This window comes from Dendropsophus ebraccatus, chromosome 1 (genome assembly GCF_027789765.1).
Source record: "Dendropsophus ebraccatus isolate aDenEbr1 chromosome 1, aDenEbr1.pat, whole genome shotgun sequence".
In the NCBI taxonomy this organism is placed as follows: Eukaryota; Metazoa; Chordata; class Amphibia; order Anura; family Hylidae; genus Dendropsophus; species Dendropsophus ebraccatus.
In genome coordinates this window covers 32451177-32473682 of record NC_091454.1, presented here as the reverse complement: position 1 = coordinate 32473682, position 22506 = coordinate 32451177, and the positions used below count along the sequence as shown (strand labels likewise).

General features: G+C 42.0%; 1 protein-coding gene across 23 annotated transcripts in view; it reads left to right on the top strand.

Moving 5' to 3' along the window:
* The window catches only part of LOC138791484 (protocadherin gamma-C5-like), a 196689-nt gene that overhangs the window by 114602 nt on the left and 59581 nt on the right, over positions 1 to 22506 (top strand). For 2 of the 23 annotated variants that reach the window (XM_069969217.1, XM_069969206.1), the window contains exon 1: positions 965 to 3562. The exons of 17 other annotated variants lie outside the window; for them this stretch is intronic. In XM_069969217.1, the coding sequence (XP_069825318.1) occupies positions 1118 to 3562 (2445 nt within the window). In that variant the 5' untranslated portion in view covers positions 965 to 1117. Of the gene's footprint in view, positions 1 to 964; positions 3563 to 6612; positions 9066 to 12167; positions 14715 to 22506 lie in introns of those variants that run through there. 4 more of the 23 variants (XM_069969215.1, XM_069969204.1, XM_069969212.1 and 1 more) reach the window with 3 other exon arrangements.

Here is a 22506-nt window from a genome sequence, read left to right as displayed (position 1 = left end):
GTATACATATGCGTGATGAAGCCATGTACAGTATGGCAAGACCAGGCAGGCTCAATGGTGCCAGTTTTAGGACACTAAACCTTAGCTACCTAAATGTTTATTTTTTTTTGTCAGAACAAGCTGACAGGATCCTCTTAAAGTGAGTTGATGCAGAATATTAACATCAATAAAAGTTTTAGGAGACAAGTAGAAGTAGTGGATAAAATAATGAAACTGTAAAATATAACTGGTATAGACACTAATGTACAGTGTTTCATTTAGCAGCAATAGCCTATTGAGTCTTGTATTTTCATGATCAAACTTCTGTACTTATGATATAAAGGCATCCTATATAAATTAAAAAGTATAAAAGTATAAAAAAATCAGCAAACTGATAATAAAATATCAAGAAATATATAAGGTAGTAAGGTAGTAATTGCTTACCAGCTGCTGACATCAGGGGAGTCGGGGAAACAGAAGCTACAAGCCGTGAGTATTATTTCTTATTAGTCCCACCAACATTTGTTAGAATTTATAAGGCACATAGTAACCTGTCATTCAGGACATTGTTCAATCACTGTAAATAATAACTCCAATAATAGTAAAGCCTCCACTTTTAATAATTTAGCCCTGAAAACATAAATGATTGCAATAGCAAACTAGATAGCTGTAATTTTTCGCAACTATTTTATTACCTGAATTTCCCTTTCTTATATTAGTAAAAGAAGTTTTTGAGCATATTTTTTAAATTCAATGGTATTACTTTGCTTCCGAATTTTGAATTCTTTTTAAAAACTGAATACATTTACTTACTATGATTAATACATGTAAATGTTGCTGTAGTTATCAATATTTGCCAGAAGAGGGCAGACACGTCATCCAAGAGTTGTCTTTAGCAATAATAGGAGAACTGCTCATGTCAGCTGTGCGCTCTCCTCCCCCTGGCTCAGTGATTCACCCTCCCATCTTTCTTCTCACACAAAGAAGAGCTGCTGCTCCGATGAGAGCCCCGTGGATGATCTCAATGCAGGAAAACCTGGATTTTCCCTTTCCTAGGATTGATATTTTGGCTGCTCACACACTTGGATTGATGGAATGATGATTATTTTCTGCACATTTTAGAAGAAGGATATAAGATATGGACAATCAGAGCTTTGTAAAGGCTTGGAAATGGCAAGTAGCTTTCTCCCTTCTCCTTTGTAGCTGGGGCTGGGTCTCTGGGCAGCTGCGTTATTCTATCGCTGAGGAGTCTCATCCAGGGACTGTAGTGGGGAATGTGGCTCAGGATCTGGGGCTGAATGTGGCTGATATTAGGAGAAGGAGACTGAGTTTGGGGTCAGAAGGAAGCAGCAGCTTATTCTCTATAGAGCAGAAGAATGGAGCCCTGGTTGTATATGAGAGAATTGATAGGGAGAGTCTGTGTGGATCCAGCCTGAGCTGTTTACTGCATCTAGAGGTTGTGGCTGAGAATCCTCTGGAGCTGCACAGTCTGGAGATAGAGATTCTGGATATTAATGATAATTCTCCAATATTTTTAAGCACTGATCAAATAATAAACATCACAGAATTATTAGCTAGTCCTGGGGTAAGATTTCAATTAGGAACAGCAAGGGATTCAGATGTTGGTAAAAATGGTATAAGTCAGTATAAATTGAATCCAAATCCATATTTTTCCCTGGGTATGAAGCATCGTAAGGATGGCACCCTCATAGCTGAGCTTGTATTAGAAAAGAGCCTAGATAGGGAGGAAAAAGCAGAACATAGGCTAATCCTCACAGCTATAGATGGGGGAGACCCTCCTAAATCAGGGTCCACACAGATTACTGTGAATGTGTTAGATATCAATGACAATGCCCCCTTGTTTGATCAGTCTAGTTATAAAATCAGTGTCCTAGAAAATATTCCATTGAACACAGTTATTATAAGATTAAATGCTACAGACCTGGATGAAGGTGCAAACGGAAAAATTTCATATTCGTTTGATCACCATACATTAGATTCTGCAAAAAATATATTTGAAATAAATTCATTTACTGGTGAAATAGTGACAAAAGCAAGTGTGGATTTTGAAGAATCAGATTTTTATGAATTATATGTCAAAGCAACGGACAAAGGGTCACCTACATTAGAGGGGCATTGTGTTATCCAGGTTGAGGTAAAGGATGTAAATGATAACACCCCAGAAATTATCTTCACCTCTAAGACTAATGAGGTTCCTGAGAATGCCCCCATAGGGACTGTGGTTGGATTCATCACAGTCAGGGATAAGGATTCTGGTAAAAATGGAGAGATCAGGCTGGAAGTGTCACCAGATTTACCCTTTAGAATCCAGCCCATGTCCCAGCGTTACGCTCTGGTCACTAGTGGACATCTGGACAGGGAGAAGCTCTCACAATATACTATTAGACTGACGGCATCAGATCTGGGGTCTCCATCTCTCAGCAGCCACATTACCATCAGCCTTAATATCTCGGATGTTAATGATAATCCTCCAGCATTTCTACACAATGTCTACAATGCCTTCATAGCAGAAAACAATGAGGCCGGCAGACTGTTATGTACGGTATCTGCTGTAGATCCGGATGAGGGAGCTAATGCAAACCTCATTTACTCCATCGCTGAGAGCCACATCCATGGTTCTCCCGTCTCCTCCTTTGTCTACATTAACTCCGACACCGGGAATATTTATGCACAAAGGTCTTTTGACTATGAACAATTCCAGGTTCTACAGATCACAGCAAGAGTGGAAGATTCCGGATCTCCAAGATTATCCTCCAATGTTTCCGTATTCATCTTCATTCTGGATACAAATGACAACTCTCCCACCATCTTATACCCAGAGAATACAGGGGAGACCATTGCTCAGGAGACCATTCCCAGATCTGCTGGTGCTGGTTACTTAGTCAGTAAGGTGTCTGCAGTGGATGTAGATTCTGGGCACAATGCCTGGCTCCTCTATAGTCTGGCTCAGTCTGCCAGTCCTGTTTTATTCCACATCTCTGAATACACAGGAGAAGTCAGGACTCTCCGAGGATTACATGAGACGGATAACACGGAGCATCGACTTGTGATTGCAGTCAGTGACCATGGGGAACCTTCCATGACATCTACAGCTACCATCATTGTGACTATATTAGACAGTGTAGCTCAGGAAAGTCCTAGATCTCAAGACTTTCTTACAAATGCCAAATCTACCCCAGACCTGACTCTATATCTTATTGTGTCTCTTGTGGCCATCAGTGCAGTTTTTTTGGTCACATTTACTATATTACTTGTCAGGTGCCTTAGAAAGAATTATTATTCAGGGTGTGGATTCTGCTTTACTGACAAACCCCTTTCTGCAAGCTATATGGATCAGTACACACCGACCCTTTACCTGAACACAGATGGCACATTGAAGTACATGGAGGTGCGGATGGCTCCACCAGACGCGTCGGGGTCTTGTTATCCAGCTTGTTTCCCTCCTGTAACAGATATTCCCAATTTCACTTTGACTAAGTCACTGAATGACCCTCATGTAGCTGGTATAGTGGAGCCAACAAACCCATCCTCTGACTCCAGTTGGTTAAATGATTCCAACCAGGTGAGATATTATAGAGTGCTGTTTCATTTCTGTCTTTCTTCGGCTTTCATGTTTCCTGTATATACTAACTTACTACATTTGCTGGTTATGTGTCATGTAGTCATACTGAGAATGTCTTCGGTTGGTTACATGTCCATTAATATTTGCCTGTTTGCTCAATAGCTATCACAATCTTGTTGGTAATGAGGTGGTTATATAATGTGAACGCTCTACTATACTATTCCATAGGTTACATTTACAACACTGATATCTCACGTGTACTATAGATCTCTGTATATACAGTAATGGCAAGTTACTATAATACTCTTGCTGGTATAGGTCATATACAGCCAATAGACTTTAGGCATTTTGCATGCACTTCCATGTTTATTGCATGGAAACACTTTGTTGGATCCACTCTGTGTATTCATGATATTCATTTCTGATAAGGAATAATATTATTGTATGTTGGTTCAGAATTTTTTCTGATTGGCTATATTATATAGGCTTATGAAGTGGGGATCACTTTCTTAGATAGGGTACCTCCTTACATTAATCCGCGGCTGTGCCTTAAAGTGGCTTTTGAGCATTGATGTACAGCTATCTGCATGGAAAAACTTAATGGATCATTTATTGATATAGAGGTAATATATTATTGACCAATATTGTGGTAATGATATAGAACATATAAGAACATATAATGGAACCTACACTGCAGTTCAGTGAAAATCATATGTGTTTGTATATATGTGACTTATGAAAGCTAATTCAGGTTCCTTTTAATTTCATCAATATCCTCTGCATGGATGCTATACCCTGTGCATGCTTATGTCCAGATAAATAAATGTGATGGAATGGAGATTATAATTATTTAGGCCTGATAGACTCATCTATCCTGTAGGAAGCTATAAGCATAAGTCTATTTATGCCCGGGTGAACAATTTGGATTGTGCCTGAGGACAGATGAGGACATCATGTAGGGCCCACAGGCAAATCACTCAATTAATTCACATTTAAGTGCATTTTAGATTTGTTCTATAAAGGTCTATGAATAAATGCCTTGGAAAAGGGAGATTGGAAATAATAAACAACACTTACCTCCCTGGCTCTCGCAATGGCAGTATCTTACTGCTTTGTGCCCTCTGTGCAGCTGTTTATGGGTTCCGGGATTGTGACAGTGCAGGCCCATTCAGCCAGTCAATGGCTTCATTGGTGTCCTGCTTCAATCACTGATTGGCTCTCACATTTTTCACACTTTTGAATCCTTATAGACAGGAAAACTCATGTCTGATGCAAGTGCCATTCCACTAGATCAGAGTTAGTTTATCAAGCCTTTTACATGCTTTAGTTATTATGTAGGTAGAACGGCACCAACAATTGTTAGTTGTTCACATGGTCTTTCACTTACGTACATCATTTTTGGCTACTCAGGGTGATGCGTTGCTGAGAAACATTTATTTTTTGGGGTTGCACAATCCCAATAATTAGCTAATGAATAAGGATTTATTCATTCAGCTCATTATTGGATCTGATATACAGGCAATATCCTGCCCATTCAATCAATAATTGCCCCATGTAAAAAGTGCTACTATATGCTATATAATCCAAACCTCTCTTAAGGCCTTATTACATCAAGTGATTATTGGCGGTATTTAATCGCTTTGTGTAATAAAAAGCAATGATCAGCCGACGTATTGGCTTTCAATGTCTTTCAATATGTTGAAGGACAAACAACAAAGATAGCAACAATCTGCTACCATCGCTCCGTGTTATAGAAGTGGTGGCAGCAGACTGCTACTATCGTCCAAGGCTCCGTGGACAAACTGACGATTGCCCAGGCAGCCCCCCTCAGCTCCTTGCGGCCTTCCCCCCGCACTTACTCGCTTGCTGACTGCGCTGATTGGCCTTTGTAATAGGGGCTTTAGTCTTATCAGTCTATGATAGCTGTATAAGCATGGAGTGTTTTGTCAAACATTACTAGGCAATGGAATAGACTATAAAATACCACCTTCTTAATTCATGGGTTGCTATTGTATTGCATTAAAGGGGGTGCATATTTTAGAGTAAAACATTCAAATAATCCATTTGGGAATTCTGAGCTGATAAAAGGGTGTTCTGTTTAGGATCCTAATCTTATGACCAGAGTACAGAGTACCAGAGAGCACCTCACGCTGCAGGACTAGACTAGAAACAGACAACCCCTCAATTTGAGAGGGCACGGTTTAATTATTAATTTCTCCTGTGGTTGCGCTGAAGATAAACTAAGCACCTATTGGCAGGTTTCCTTACAAATTAAAGCTGATCACTGGGGATACCTTGTGATAAAATTATTCTTAAAGGACCTTTCTAGAAAATGGACAAGCCCTTTAACTGTATAACTTCCATGTAAAACATTTTAACACTAATTCATATAGTGAACCTGCAACCAAATATTCTTGGTTCAGGTTTATTTGAGTAATGGTTCCTAAAATATACTTTTTTATGAACTTGAAATCTGTCCTGGGTCTTCTACTCTATAACCAGCTCTTCTTATATTATATTCTTATATTCCTTGAGTCATTTGATTTTTTTCATGAGGTATTAAAATTTGCAAGATTCTTACGTTGTTCATACCAATGTACAGATGTGAAAAATTGAATATATAGACTTTATTTCTATTTTAGGCTATTTTATCTTTCTTTGTATTCTTCTGCTCAAATCAAAATACATAGTATTCCCTATATTTCCATGTTTTACCGTAACAATTATATTACAAAAAGGAAATACCAAATTCCAAGGATGTACTTATTAGAATTGACCAGCAGAGAGCAGTCTTGTCATCCATTCAAGCCTTTAACAGAGACTTGTAGACCTACTCTTCTCAGCTGTGCGCTCTCCTCCCCCTGGCTCAGTGATTCACCCTCCCATCTTTCTTCTCACACAAAGAAGAGCTGCTGCTCCGATCAGAGCCCCGTGGATGATCTCAATGCAGGAAAACCTGGATTTTCCCTTTCCTAGGATTGATATTTTGGCTCCTCACACACTTGGATTGATGGAATGATGATTATTTTCTGCACATTTTAAAAGAAGGATATAAGATATGGACAATCAGAGCTTTGTAAAGGCTTGGAAATGGCAAGTAGCTTTCTCCCTTCTCCTTTGTAGCTGGGGCTGGGTCTCTGGGCAGCTGCGTTATTCTATCGCTGAGGAGTCTCATCCAGGGACTGTAGTGGGGAATGTGGCTCAGGATCTGGGGCTGAATGGGGCTGATATTAGGAGAAGGAGACTGAGTTTGGGGTCAGAAGGAAGCAGCAGCTTATTCTCTATAGAGCCGAAGAATGGAGCCCTGGTTGTATATGAGAGAATTGATAGGGAGAGTCTGTGTGGATCCAGCCTGAGCTGTTTACTGCATCTAGAGGTTGTGGCTGAGAATCCTCTGGAGCTGCACAGTCTGGAGATAGAGGTTCTGGATATTAATGACAATTCTCCAATATTTACAACCAGTGATCAGGTTATTAGGATTACAGAACTAGTATCAAGTCCTGGGGTCCATTTTTCATTACCAACTGCACAAGACCTGGACGTAGGGATTAATGGTGTTCATCAGTACAAATTGACTCCAAATCCTTATTTTTCATTATCAATAACAAATCGTAATGATGGAACCCTCATTGCTGAATTAGTGCTGGAAAAGACTCTGGACAGGGAGGAAAGATCAGAACATAAGCTTATTCTCACTGCTATAGATGGGGGAGAACCAGCCAGATCAGGATCTACACAGATTACTGTCCATGTATTAGATATCAATGACAATCCTCCAGTGTTTGATCAGTCAAGGTATAAGATTAGTGTTCCAGAAGATAGCCCATTAAATGTAACTGTTATAAAGTTAAATGCTACAGACTTGGATGAAGGGACAAATGGTGACGTTTTCTATTCATTTGATCAACTAACATTGGATTCTGCAAGAACTGTATTTCAGATAAATTCACAAACTGGTGAAATATACTTAAAACAGGGGGTAGATTATGAAACGTCAAAATCTTATGAATTATTTGTCAAGGCAGCAGACAATGGATCTCCAAAACTAGAAGGGAGATGTGTAGTTAAGGTGGAAGTGGAGGATGTAAATGATAACACCCCAGAAATTAGCTTTAACACAAAAAAAAATATAGTACCTGAGAATGCCTCTATAGGGACTGTGGTCGGATTCATCACGGTGAGGGACAAGGATTCTGGTAGAAATGGAGAAATCAGGCTGGAAGTGTCACCAGATTTACCCTTTAGAATCCAGCCCATGTCCCAGCGTTACGCTCTGGTCACTAGTGGACATCTGGACAGGGAGAAGCTCTCACAATATACTATTAGACTGACGGCATCTGATCTGGGGTCTCCATCTCTCAGCAGCCACATTACCATCAGCCTTAATATCTCGGATGTTAATGATAATCCTCCAGCATTTCTACACAATGTCTACAATGCCTTAATAGCAGAAAACAATGAGGCCGGCAGACTGTTATGTACGGTATCTGCTGTAGATGCGGATGAGGGAGCTAATGCAAACCTCATTTACTCCATCGCTGAGAGCCACATCCATGGTTCTCCCGTCTCCTCCTTTGTCTACATTAACTCCGACACCGGGAATATTTATGCACAAAGGTCTTTTGACTATGAACAATTCCAGGTTCTACAGATCACAGCAAGAGTGGAAGATTCCGGATCTCCAAGATTATCCTCCAATGTTTCCGTCTTCATCTTCATTCTGGATACAAATGACAACTCTCCCACCATCTTATATCCAGAGAATACAGGGGAGACCATTGCTCAGGAGACCATTCCCAGATCTGCTGGTGCTGGTTACTTAGTCAGTAAGGTGTCTGCAGTGGATGTAGATTCTGGGCACAATGCCTGGCTCCTCTATAATCTGGTTCAGTCTGCCAGTCCTGCTTTATTCCACATCTCTGAATACACAGGAGAAGTCAGGACTCTCCGAGGATTACATGAGACGGATAACACGGAGCATCGACTTGTGATTGCAGTCAGTGACCATGGGGAACCTTCCATGACATCTACAGCTACCATCATTGTGACTATATTAGACAGTGTAGCTCAGGAAAGTCCTAGATCTCAAGACTTTCTTACAAATGCCAAATCTACCCCAGACCTGACTCTCTATCTTATTGTGTCTCTTGTGGCCATCAGTGCAGTATTTCTGGTCACATTTACTATATTACTTGTCAGGTGCCTTAGAAAGAATTATTATTCAGGGTGTGGATTCTGCTTTACTGACAAATCCCTTTCTGCAAGCTATATGGATCAGTACAAACCAACCCTTTACCTGAACACAGATGGCACATTGAAGTACATGGAGGTCCGGATGGCTCCACCAGATGCTTCAGGGTCTTGTTATCCAGCTTGTTTCCCCTCTGTAACAGATATTCCAAATTTTACTTTGACCAAGTCACTGAATGATCCTAATGTAGCTGGTATAGCGGAGCCAACAAACCCGTCCTCTGAATCAAGTTGGTTAAATGATTCCAACCAGGTGAGATAATAAAAGACATTGTTTAGCTTCTGTATTTTCTTATTCTGTTCTGTGTCCGGTATACACTATAATCCTATATTTACTAATAATATATAATATAGAATTCTTAAGATTTTCTGTAGCCAGTTTTATGTCCATTGATATATTTGCCTGTACCCAAAAGCTGTGACTATCTGGTTGTTATTTCATGGTTATTTAAGTTTTTGCTAAGCAAACTCCATATGTTACATTGACCACACTGCCATCTCCCATGTATTATAGATCTCTGTATGTACAGACGAGTTACTATAATACTCTTAGTGCTATAGTTGTGAAACATAGGTAGTAAGCGCCATGTGGGGATCTGATTGCACATAGGGTTAATATTAGTGATGAGCGAATACTGTTCGATCGAATAGTAAGGTATTTAATAGTATCAAATATTATCGAATAGTACACCGAATATTCGATAAATATTCGATAAGCGTTCTCATCCCCCTTCCCTTTCCCTGAGGTGTCATTGTGGACTTGGTAAACCTCCAAGTGGTCGAATAGATGTTTTTCAATAATTGAATACTTGTTCCCATAGACTTTTTAATTGGATCGAATATTCGATCGAATAGGCGAATATGTGGGAGATATTCGTACGAATATCGAATATTCGAATATTTCACTATTCTCTCATCACTAGTTAATATGTTTACTTGGTATGACTTTCTATGAATGATCTTTATTTTTCATAAAGAATGTGAAAATAATTTTATTGTGTTGGTTTTGCATTTTTTCCATTTGGCTAGAGTATATTGACTGATGAAGTAGGTGGCATCTTTATAGAAAGTGTACCTCCTCACATTATAACACTATGTGTGCCACAGTGATTTGGGCATCACTGTACACCTATTTGAATGGAAAAATACACTTAATAGACCATTTAAAGATATTGAGCTGTGTGGTTATTAGAGATGAGCGAACTGGTCCGAGGTCTCGGTTCGTAGTTACCTGAACCATCAGCATTTGAATCCCGATGTCATCCCATTTCGTAGGGAAGGTGGGGACAGCCTAAGTCCTGCCTGGAAAACAGGAATACAGCCTATGACCTAGGCTGTATTTCTGTTTTCCGGGCGGGACTTCTGTTTACACAAGTAGATGTGCAGCTTACGAACAATAACTTTCAGAGCTCCACTGTTTGTTCAATAATCGCTGGGTCTTTTACATGGGGCAATAATTGTCTGATAATTACCCCATGTGACAGGCCCTGTGTTGAGAAACTGTACTGTATGGTCGTCCATATCTCTTTTAGTCTTTTCTGGAGTTTATAACAGTTTTATTACCATAGAGTGACCTGTAAAGCATTACTTTTCTTTAAAAATTAACTTTTCTCTATAAAATTACCTCATTTTACTGCTGAATGGGATGATTAACTAGATAAAAAGGCTCCTATACATGTATACAGTGGTCCCTCAACATATGATATTAATTGGTTTTGGGAGGACTTATTTGGTCATTTTCACCTGATAAAATGGCATTTTATGGGTGCAAAAATTTACTGTGTGAACTACAAGTTCTAGCAGGTCTGAAACACACAGACAGGCACACACAGACACACACACAGACATAAACACAGATAGATAGACAGATACTTCACAGTGATACATTACTCTAAAGGAGAGTCTCTTCCTATTTAGCAGCTCCCATGTGCTTTTTCTTCTTTTACTTTGCCCCCTTACTTAAGGAGCTGGGAGTTCACAGTCCATTATTCCTGAAGTTTAAGGACCTTTGATGATGTCATCGAAGGTCCTTAAAGGGAACCTGTCACCCTTGTTGCCGGGGCAGGGCCCCCCAAACCCTTAGTGGAGCCCGATATACTTAATTGTTCCAGGAAGTCCTGCTCCTGAGCCCGTTCCCGGGGCGGAAAAAAAAAGGCGGCCCGAAGCTGTGCGCTCACTATATGCAAATCAATAGAGATGAGTCCGACATCCATAGAGAATAACTGGAGCAGGAAGTACATGACTTACATTGATAATAGAGAGCTCCTATTACCAATGTGGTCTCTTCCTGGAGTCCCTGCTGTGTGCCAATGTTGGGTACAGGCAGGGATCAGTGATGTCTCAGCATGAGTTGATGCTGTATTCAACTAAAAATGGCCTGTGAGCAGCCAACGTTAGTTTAATGTTTCATATGGGGGGGGGGGAATTGTACTCAGCTACCTATTGTGCATAAATAGAAAATGTCTTATTATGAAAGGGGGTTCGAAAATTTAACTAAAAATGTGGAAAATGTGTGTCAGGTTTCTCTTCTTTAGACTACAGCTGATTGCCAAGAATCTAAGCAGAGTGATGCTTTGAGATTAGTTTATTCTCAAGGGACCTTTCTAACAAATGGATAACGCCTTTGACTGCATTTGGTGTTAACTGTTTTTTGTGCTTGAACTAGTGGGTAAACACCAATCCAAATGGTAAAACTACCATGACATATCCTTGGTTCAGGTTTATTTGAGTAACATGTCCCAAAAACATACTGTATAATAACACAAAGCCAACCCTTTTTGACTATAGGTCTTGTATTCGGCCTTATCTTCCAAACTACGCTCTTCAGTCAGTTTGTAGGCTCAGATGCTGAACAGTCATCTACTCATTTGATATTTTCAACAAATATTCAGTTACATAAAATCTGTGAATTATTTGTATTTAGCGTATAGATGTGGAAGGAAAAAAAACAACCTGATATAGTGGGAGGACTTCATTTTTTTTTTTTATTATTTCTTTTTTATCTCTATTTATTCTTTTGCTGATATTAGCAAATGGGTGCTAACAACTACAGTGAGGATATTTACTTTACTGCCATGTTTTTCCATGGTAATTCTATTACCAATTTTATCAATGAATGAATACAATCTTAAAATACCAAATTGCAAAGACTTTTAAGTGTATTTTTCAGGATTGACCAGCAGAGAGCAGTCTTGTCATCCATTCAAGCCTTTAAGCTAGACTTGTAGACCTACTCTTCTCAGCTGTGCGCTCTCCTCCCCCTGGCTCAGTGATTCACCCTCCCATCTTTCTTCTCACACAAAGAAGAGCTGCTGCTCCGATGAGAGCCCTGTGGATGATCTCAATGCAGGAAAACCTGGATTTTCCCTTTCCTAGGATTGATATTTTGGCTGCTCACGCACTTGGATTGATGGGATGATGATTATTTTCTGCACTTTTTAGAAGAAGGATATAAGATATGGACAATCAGAGCTTTGTAAAGGCTTGGAAATGGCAAGTAGCTTTCTCCCTTCTCCTTTGTAGTTGGGGCTGGGTCTCTGGGCAGCTGCGTTATTCTATCGCTGAGGAGTCTCATCCAGGGACTGTAGTGGGGAATGTGGCTCAGGATCTGGGGCTGAATGGGGCTGATATTAGGAGAAGGAGACTGAGTTTGGGGTCAGAAGGAAGCAGCAGCTTATTCTCTATAGAGCAGAAGAATGGAGCCCTGGTTGTATATGAGAGGATTGATAGGGAGAGTCTGTGTGGATCCAGCCTGAGCTGTTTACTGCATCTAGAGGTTGTGGCTGAGAATCCTCTGGAGCTGCACAGTCTGGAGATAGAGATTCTGGATATTAATGATAATTCTCCAATATTTTCAAACTCTCATCAGATAATAAAAATCCATGAGCGAATAACTAGTCCTGGTGAGCAATTCCCTCTAGAGAACGCTCAGGATTTAGATGTAGGAATTAATGCTGTTAGCAAATACACATTGAGAGCAAATCCTTATTTTTCATTGTCTGTTAAAACCCGTAATGATGGGACCCTCATTGCTGAACTGGTGCTGGAAAAGACTCTAGACCGGGAGGAAATAGGAGAGCACAAGCTTATTCTGACTGCTATAGATGGGGGTGAACCAGCCAGATCCGGATCTATACAGATTACTGTCCATGTATTAGATATTAATGACAATCCACCAGTGTTTGATCAGTCATTATATAAGGTTAATGTCCTCGAAAATATTCCACTGAAAACAATCATATTAAAAGTCAATGCTACAGATCTAGATGAGGGTGTAAACAGTGACTTTGTATTTTCCTTTGACCATCGTACACTAGAAACTGCAAAGGAAATATATGATATAAACCCAATGACAGGGGAAATATTCACTAAGGGTATTGTGGATTATGAAGTAGCCAAAGTGTTCGAGCTGTTTATAAAAGCTGTTGATAAAGGGTCACCCAGATTAGAGGGACGAAGCGTTGTCCAAGTGACAATAGAAGATATTAATGATAACATGCCAGAAATAAGTTTTACATCTAAAAATAATGCAGTTCCAGAAAATGCCCCCATAGGGACTGTTGTTGGGCTTATCACAGTCAGGGACAAGGATTCTGGTAAAAATAGAGAGATCAGGCTGGAAGTGTCACCAGATTTACCCTTTAGAATCCAGCCCATGTCCCAGCGTTACGCTCTGGTCACTAGTGGACATCTGGACAGGGAGAAGCTTTCACAATATACTATTAGACTGACGGCATCTGATCTGGGGTCTCCATCTCTCAGCAGCCACATTACCATCAGCCTTAATATCTCGGATGTTAATGATAATCCTCCAGCATTTCTACACAATGTCTACAATGCCTTCATAGCAGAAAACAATGAGGCCGGCAGACTGTTATGTACGGTATCTGCTGTAGATCCGGATGAGGGAGCTAATGCAAACCTCATTTACTCCATCGCTGAGAGCCACATCCATGGTTCTCCTGTCTCCTCCTTTGTCTACATTAACTCCGACACCGGGAATATTTATGCACAAAGGTCTTTTGACTATGAACAATTCCAGGTTCTACAGATCACAGCAAGAGTGGAAGATTCCGGATCTCCAAGATTATCCTCCAATGTTTCCATCTTCATGTTCATTCTGGATACAAATGACAACTCTCCCACCATCTTATACCCAGAGATTACAGGGGAGACCATTGCTCAGGAGACCATTCCCAGATCTGCTGGTGCTGGTTACTTAGTCAGTAAGGTGTCTGCAGTGGATGTAGATTCTGGGCACAATGCCTGGCTCCTCTATAGTCTGGCTCAGTCTGCCAGCCCAGTTTTATTCCATATCTCTGAATACACAGGAGAAGTCAGGACTCTCCGAGGATTACATGAGACGGATAACACGGAGCATCGACTTGTGATTGCAGTCAGTGACCATGGGGAACCTTCCATGACATCTACAGCTACCATCATTGTGACTATATTAGACAGTGTAGCTCAGGAAAGTCCTAGATCCCAAGACTTTCTTACAAATGCCAAATCTACCCCAGACCTGACTCTCTATCTTATTGTGTCTCTCGTGGCCATCAGTGCAGTTTTTCTAGTCACATTTACTATATTACTTGTCAGGTGCCTTAGAAAGAATTATTATTCAGGATGTGGGTTCTGCTTTACTGACAAATCCCTTTCTACAAGCTATATGGATCAGTACAAACCAACCCTTTACCTGAACACAGATGGCACATTGAAGTACATGGAGGTGCGGATGGCTCCACCAGACGCTCCCGGGTCTTGTTATCCGGCTTGTTTCCCTCCTGTAAACGATATTCCAAATTTTACTTTGACCAAATCAATGAATGACCCTCATGTAGCTGGTATAGCAGAGCCAACTAACCCGTCCTCTGACTCCAGTTGGTTAAATGATTCCAACCAGGTGAGATGATAAAGGATATTGTTTGACATCTTCATTTCCTTATGCTGTTCTGTGTCCTGTATACACTATCATCCTAGATCTACTCATAATATATGATGTAGTATTCTCAAGATTTTTTGTAACCGACTATATCTCCATTAATATTTTAATATGTTGCCAAAGCTGTCACAATCTGGTTGCTATTTCATGGTTCTATAATGTGAATGTTTTGTTATGCAAATTCTGTATGTTACATTGACCACACTGCTATCTCACATATACAATAGATCTCTGCATGTACAGGCAAGTAACCATAATACTCGTAATGCTATAGCTGCGATATATAGGTAGGAGGCACCATGTGGGGATTTGTTTGTACATACGCTTAATATGATGACTTTTTTGGTTTTATCACTTTTACTATTGGATCAATTGTTACATGGGGAGGGTGGCACAAACGGTCTCTGGATTGCTTGCAGGACTCTTTACTTCTATCACTGTCGGTCATACATGCCCTGTTTATACAGAGAGATGTGCAGCTTACTAACAATAATTTTCAGAGCTGCCTTTTTGTCTGCTGATCGCTGGGTCTTTTACATGGGGTAATAGTTGGACCATTTGGCGGATAATTGTCCTTTGTAAAAGGCCCTGTGTTTAGGTGCTGTACTGTATGGTAGTCCATATGTCGGTTAGTCTGTGATGGACTAGAATCTATAAAATCATCTCCTTTTATTGCTGTATTGGATGATTCACTAGATAAAAAGTCCCCTGTACAAATATACAATATTAATTGGTTCTGGGAGGGCTATTGTATGTTGAAACCATTGTATGTTAAGTCCATCACTCTATGGAAAGCTTTTCATTGATTCCAGTGTCCTCGAAATGTCATCCCACAGTTAAAAAATAAATAAAATTAAGCACAAAATAGTGCAAATGAACTCCATAGAACTTGAGGATTTAGTAAGGGGCAGGTTGAGGTCATTTTCACTGGTAAAGTTGCATTTTATGGCTATGTTCACACTACGTATATTTGAGGATGTATGTTTGAGGCTGTATAGCAACCAAAACAAGGAGTGGATTGAAAACACAGAAAGGATCTGTTCACATAATGTTGTAATTGAGTGGATGGCCGCCATATAATGACAAATATTTGCTGTTATTTTAAAACAACGGCTGTTGTATTGAAATAATGGAAGTTATTTACCGTTATATGGCGGCCATCCACTCAATTTCAACATTGTGTGGACAGAGCCTTTCTGTGTTTTCAATCCACTCCTGGTTTTGGTTGCTATGAGGACCTGACATGAGGACCAAATACAGCCTCAAATATACATAGTGTGAACCCAGCCTATGGTTGCAAAAATGCACTGTGTGAACTAAAAGTGCTAGCAGGTCTACAAGGTCTGCAGTGCTGGGATTTATACTTCAAACAGGAGAAAAGGAGATTGCTTTTACTATACAGAACTTTTATTAAACAAACACATACACACGCATACAGACGGACACACACACGCATACAGACGGTCACAGACACGCATATAGACATACACACACGCATACAGAGACACACATACAAGCACAGATAGACAGACTTACACAGACATAAACACAGATAGACAGACAGATACTCCATAGGGATACATTACCATGAAGGAGAGAGTCTCTTCCTTTTTTTTAGCAGCTTCCATGTTCTTCTTCTTCTTTTACTCTGCCCCCTAGCTACAGGAGCTGGTAATTCCATTCCATTCTTCCTGTAGTTTAAGGACCTTCGATGATGTCATCAAAGGTCCTTAACCCCTTAAGGACAGAGCCTGAAATGGCCTTAATGACAGAGACAAATTTTATGAATATGACCAGTGTCACTTTATTCATTAATAACTTCGGGATGCTTTTACCTATCCGGCTGATTCTGAGATTGTTTTCTCGTGACATATTGTACTTTACATTTCTGGTAAATTGGAGTCGATAATCATAACAAATCTTTATGAAAAAAACCCAAATAATGTGAAAAAATGTGAAAAACTGCATTTTTCCAACTTTGAAACTTTTTTGCGTATACAGAAAGTGGTTATACCACATAAATTATATATTAAATAGCATTAGCAACATGTCTACTTTATGTTGGCGGCATTTATTAAACGATCTTTAATTTTTTTTAGACAATAGGAAGCTTAAAACATTAGCAGCAAATTTCCAAATTTTCAGTAAAATTTCAAAATCAGATATTTTTAGGGACCTGTTCAGGTTCAAAGTGTATTTGAGGGGCCTGTATGTTAGAAAGCCCCACAAAGCACCCCATTTCAGAAACTGCACCCCCCACACTCTGCAAAAGCATATCCAGAAAGTGTTTTAACCCTTTAGGGGAGTCACAGAAATAAAAGCTAAGTGTGTAAGAAATTTGAAAATTTTAATTTTCTGTGCAGAGATTTTATTGTAATCCAATATTTTTCATAATTATAAACCTATTACCAGAGAAATGCACCCTAATAATTATTGCCCCGTTTCTGCAGTTTACAGAAATACCCCATATGTGGCCCTATTGCGCTATTTGACGCAACCACAAGCCTCAGATACAAAGGAGCGCCTAGTGAATTTCAACGCCTCCGTTATATTTGGTCATTTCTGACTGTACCACTTCAGGTTGGCAGAGGCTCTGGGGTGCCAAAACCTAAAAAACACCCCTAAAGGGACACCATTTAGAAAACTAGACCCCTCAAGGAATGTAACAAGGGGTGCGGTGAGCATTTGGACCCCACAGGTGCTTCACAGATTTTCCGAACAATATGGCGTGAAAAAAGAAAAATTTATTTTTTACACTAAACCGTTGTTCTAGCCTTCAATTTTTCATTTTCTTAAAGGGATAAGAGGAAAAAAAAGACACAAAATGTGTAGCGCAGTTTCTCCGGAGTACGGAAATACCCCACATGTGGCGATAAAGTGCCAAGGGGGCGCAGGACGAGCCTCCAAAGGGAAGGAGCACCAATTGGCTTTTGGAAGCTGAATTTCACTGGAAAGGATTTCAAGGGCCATGTCGCATTTACAGAGCCCTCGTGCTGCCAAGACACTGGAAACCCCCCACAAGTGATTCCATTCTGGAAACTACACCCCTCAAGGAATCTAACAAGGGGTTCAGTGAGCATATGGACCCCACTGGTGACGGGCACAAATGTGGAACAATGTGACGTGAAAGGGAAAAATTTCATTTTTTCACTTTCATGGCACAAATGTGCCCGTCATCAAGGGGTTCATATCCTCACTGCACCCCTTGTTAGATTCCCTGAGGGGTGTAGTTTCCAGAATGGGGTCACTTGTGGGGGGTTTCCAGTGTTTTGGCAGCACGAGGGCTCTGTAAATGCGACATGGCGTTCATCATCCATTCTAGCCAAATCCAACCTCCAAAATCCAAATGGCGCTCCTTCCCTTCGGAGGCTTGCCCTGCGCCCACATGGCGCTTTATGTCCACATGTGGGGTATTTACGGACTCGGGGGAAATTGCTCTACACATATTGTGTGTTTTTTTCTCTTTTAACCCCTTGTGAAAATGATAAATTCAAGGCTAAACCAACATTATAGTGTAAAAAATGTAATATTTCATTTTCACGCCACATTGTTCCACATTTGTGCCCGTCACCAGTGGGGTCCATATGCTCACTACACCCCTTGTTACATTCCTTGAGGGGTGTAGTTTCCATAATGGGGTCACTTGTGGGGGGGTTCAACTGTCTTGGCAACACAGAGGCCTTTTGAATGCAACATGGCCCCTTAAAATCCATTCCATCCAAATCCAGCCTTCAAAAACCAAATGGCGCTCCTTCCCTTCGGAGGCTTACCCTGCGCCCACATGGCGCTTTATGTCCACATGTGGGGTATTTCCGTACTCAGGGGAAATTGCTCTACACATTTAGTGTTTTTTTTTATCTTTTAGCCCCTTGTGAAAATGAAAAAATCATGACAAGATTAATGATTTAGAGTAAAAATTTTACAAAAATTACACTAAATGTTGGTCTAGCCTTGATTTTTTCCATTTCCACAAGGGGTTAAAAAAGAAAATTAACACAAAACGTGTAGGGTAGTTTCCCCTGAGTACGAAAATACCCCACATGTGGACATAATGTGCCATATGGGCACAGGGCAAGCCACCAAAGGGACAGAGCGCCATTTAGAGGCTGGAATGGAGGATGGAGGCCATGTCGCAATTACAAAGCTCCTGTGCTGCCAGGTCAGTAGAAACCCCCGACAAGTGACCCCATTCTGGAAACTACACCCCATAAGGAATCTAACAAGGGGTGCAGTGAGCATATGGACCCCACTGGTGACAGGCACTTACGTAAAACATGTGCCGAGAAAATAAAAAATACCATTTTTTTCATTTTCACGTCCCAAATGTGGCCGTCACCAGGGGGCCATATCCCCGCTGCCCCCCTTGTTAGATTCCTTATGGGGTGTAGTTTCCAGAATGGGGTCACTTGTGGGGGGTTTCTACTGTCCTGGCAGCACAGAGGCTTTGTAATTGCATCATGGCATCCTCTAATGGGAATGGCGGCCATACCTATTTAGCTGGGGAAAAGGGACAATTCTAATTTATTTGGGGGTATTAGGCCAATTATTAGTTTATAAGGTTGAAAATGACAGGTGTCCATCAAATTCAACCTGTGTTGATCCAGAGGAAGGCAAAAACCCTCGTAAGGCAGACGACAGTAGCCTCATCACAGGGGAAAAATTCCTCCCCGACTCCATAATGGCGATCAGAATAATCCCTGGACCAACGTGACCCCTGAAATAGGAATAAGGGACAGAATTTAGATAATGTAGAACCCCAGTGACGTGTGGTGCGCCTTGGAGCGATCCGGTATGCAGAGGCCGGGGGGATCAGGACAGGTGGCACACTGGAAAATGGTGTCCTTCCTGATCCCCCTGTTACGCCACACTCTGCACTTCTTCTGGGGTCTCCCTTTCTCCAGTGTGGGGGACGTCACCTGGAAAATGTTGCCCTGGTGCGATACGGGGTCCCACATATCCAGAAGCGCTGGGTCCGCTCCATGGCTGCTAAATATTAGGGCTTTATTACTACTTCTGATATGTTCGGATCGTGCCGCAAGCTACAGGGCAGCGAGGGACCGGAAGAGGGGGCGCTGGTATAAAAGTTATCCCCGTACAGGTGGTGACCTTTATCCAGCAGTGGGAAGATCAGTTCCCGGACGATCTTTCCACTTGTTCCGAGGATGGGGGGGGGGGGGGGGAGGGGGGCATCTGGGGGCATCTGGGGCTGGATTCGGGTGTCCCTTCATACACTCTAAGGGTATGTGCACACTGCGGAATCGCGACAGATAACCCTTCGTGCATTCCACAGTTGGCACCTGCCGGCGGAGTGATGCAGGCGCGCGTCTCCGTCCGTGTCATAGACTCCATTCTATGCACGGGCGGATTCCGCTCTCCGTCCAACGTGTTCATTCTTTGGACGGACGACGGAATCCGCCCGTGCATAGAATGGAGTCTTTGACACGGGTGGAGACGCGCGCCCGCATCAGTCCGCCGGCGGGTGCCAGCTGCGGAATGCACAAAGGGTTATCCTTCGCCATTCCGCAGTGTGCACGTACCCCAAATCTGTAAGTGTACCCTGAGGTACTCTCACAGAGTTAGTAGAATTTCACTCCATACCGCCATCTCTTATTGGGACGGTACTGGCGGAAAAGACGTGTCTGGGGGGCAGCGTACGCTACGCTACCCCCAGACACGTCACTGGATGATGAGGATGAATGGAGGAAAGAAGGATCCCCCCATTCATCCTCACTGGCTGTTTCGGTGTCGGAGGCAACAATAGCGTATGCGTCCGATACCGAAAACACCCTGGGGGCCATCTTTATATGGGGACTAGTATATGGGGTATGTAGTGGTGTAGTGTCAAACTTTATTCAATGTAATGTAGTGTTTTTTACGTGTTTTTTTTACAGTAAGTATAAAAAAAAACCTACGCCAACAAAGGCGTTGCTGATAAATGCCGCACTTATGCGCGACACTTATAAGCAGACCGTGGCAGTAGAATACAGAAAAAAAACACCCTACGCCAAAAAGGAGGAGTTGCTGATTAGCAGCGCACTTTCGTGCGATGCTGATCAACACTCAGCGGCGATAGGGTGCGGAAAATAGAAAAAAAATAATTTGGAAAAAAAAAAAAAAACTTTTTCTATATTCTGAATATCCCTGTAGCTGCTGATAAGTGTATTACACATATCAGCCGCTAGGGGGCAGCAGAGCGCAAAATCCGGAAATTGACGAGGCTGGAGCCGAAAATAGCCGAGAGAAGACGACGGGGACCGCCGGAAAGACCCGAAGACCGAACGTAATGACGGAGGACGCCGCGAACCCGGAAGACGCCGATCAGGAGCCCGGGACAGGTGAGTAATGTACAAATACCTGCTCAGGACCCCTCCGCTACCTAGCTGAGGGGTCCAGGGCAGGTATTTATTATTTTGTGGGACTCTGATCGCCGTGCCACCGGCCCGATCGCCGTGAACGGCCGGCCGGCCGTTCACGGCGATCGGGCCGGTGGCACGGCGATCAACATTACTTTTTACAGTAATGGCGGTCGGCGCCGTCCTCGGACAGCACCGACCGCCATTTTTTTCCGGGTCATCGGGTCACCGATGACCCGGAAAGGTTCCGATCGCCACTATTGGCTGATCTGAATTGATTAGCCAATAGCGGCGATCGTAAGCACGGGGGGTGTTAACCACCCCCCGTGCCGAGAAGCTATGATGGCCTGCTATGATTTATAGCAGGCCATCTTCCCCGACCGCTGTGTGTGAACACGCAGCGATCGGGGAAACATCGGGCGTAAATTTACGCCCTGATGCGCTAAGTACCAGGGCGCGAGGGCGTAAGTTTACGCCCGATGTCGTTAAGGGGTTAAAGAGTCACTGTCGTATTTTTTTTTTTTTTTTGCAGAAATCAATAGTCCAGGCGATTTTAAGAAACTTTGTAATTGGGTTTATTAGCCAAATCTGCCATTATCTGCATGTAAAAAGCCTTTTCCCAGGTCCCCCCCTCCTTCCTCTTTTTCATCCACTCTGAAAAATCTGAAAATTGTGACTTGTTGCAGGAGACGTACCCTGTCTGCTCTAGGGAGAGGGGAGGGGGGAGGAGGAAGGAGGGAGTTAGCCGGCAGCAGAAAGCAGATAACAGAGGATTACAGGCATGGAGCTGGGTGACAGCTGTAATCCGAGCCCAGACAGGTCACTGGTGACTGTCACAGGAGATATCCCGTGAGGGATTTGTAGATTAACTCTTTGTTGTCCTGTTTTGGTCTTTTCTTTAGCTCTCTCCATAGGAGAACAATGAAGACAGGGGGGAGAGCTTCAAACTGCTTTTTCATGATAAAAATGCATTTTTCGGATAATAAACCCAATTACAAAGTTTCTTAAAATCGCCTGGACTATTGATTTCTGCAAAAAAAAATTTCACGACAGTGACACTTTAAACTCCAGGAAGCACATAACCTACATTAATAATACAGAGCTGCTTTTACCAATGTGGTCTCTGCCTGGAGTCCCTGCTGTGGGCCAATGTCTGGCACAGGGATCAGTGATGTCCCAGCATACTGATGTGAGCAGCATTGTATGTTGATGCTGTATTCAACTAACTATGGCCTCTGAGCAGCCAACATTAGTTACATTTATCGTTTGGGGGGGTGCATTGTACTCAGCTACTTATTGTGCATAGATAGCACGGGGAGGATTAACTGTCTGTGGGGCACTACTGGGAGGATTAACTGTCTGTGGGGCACTACTGGGAGGATTAACTGTCTGTGGGGCAC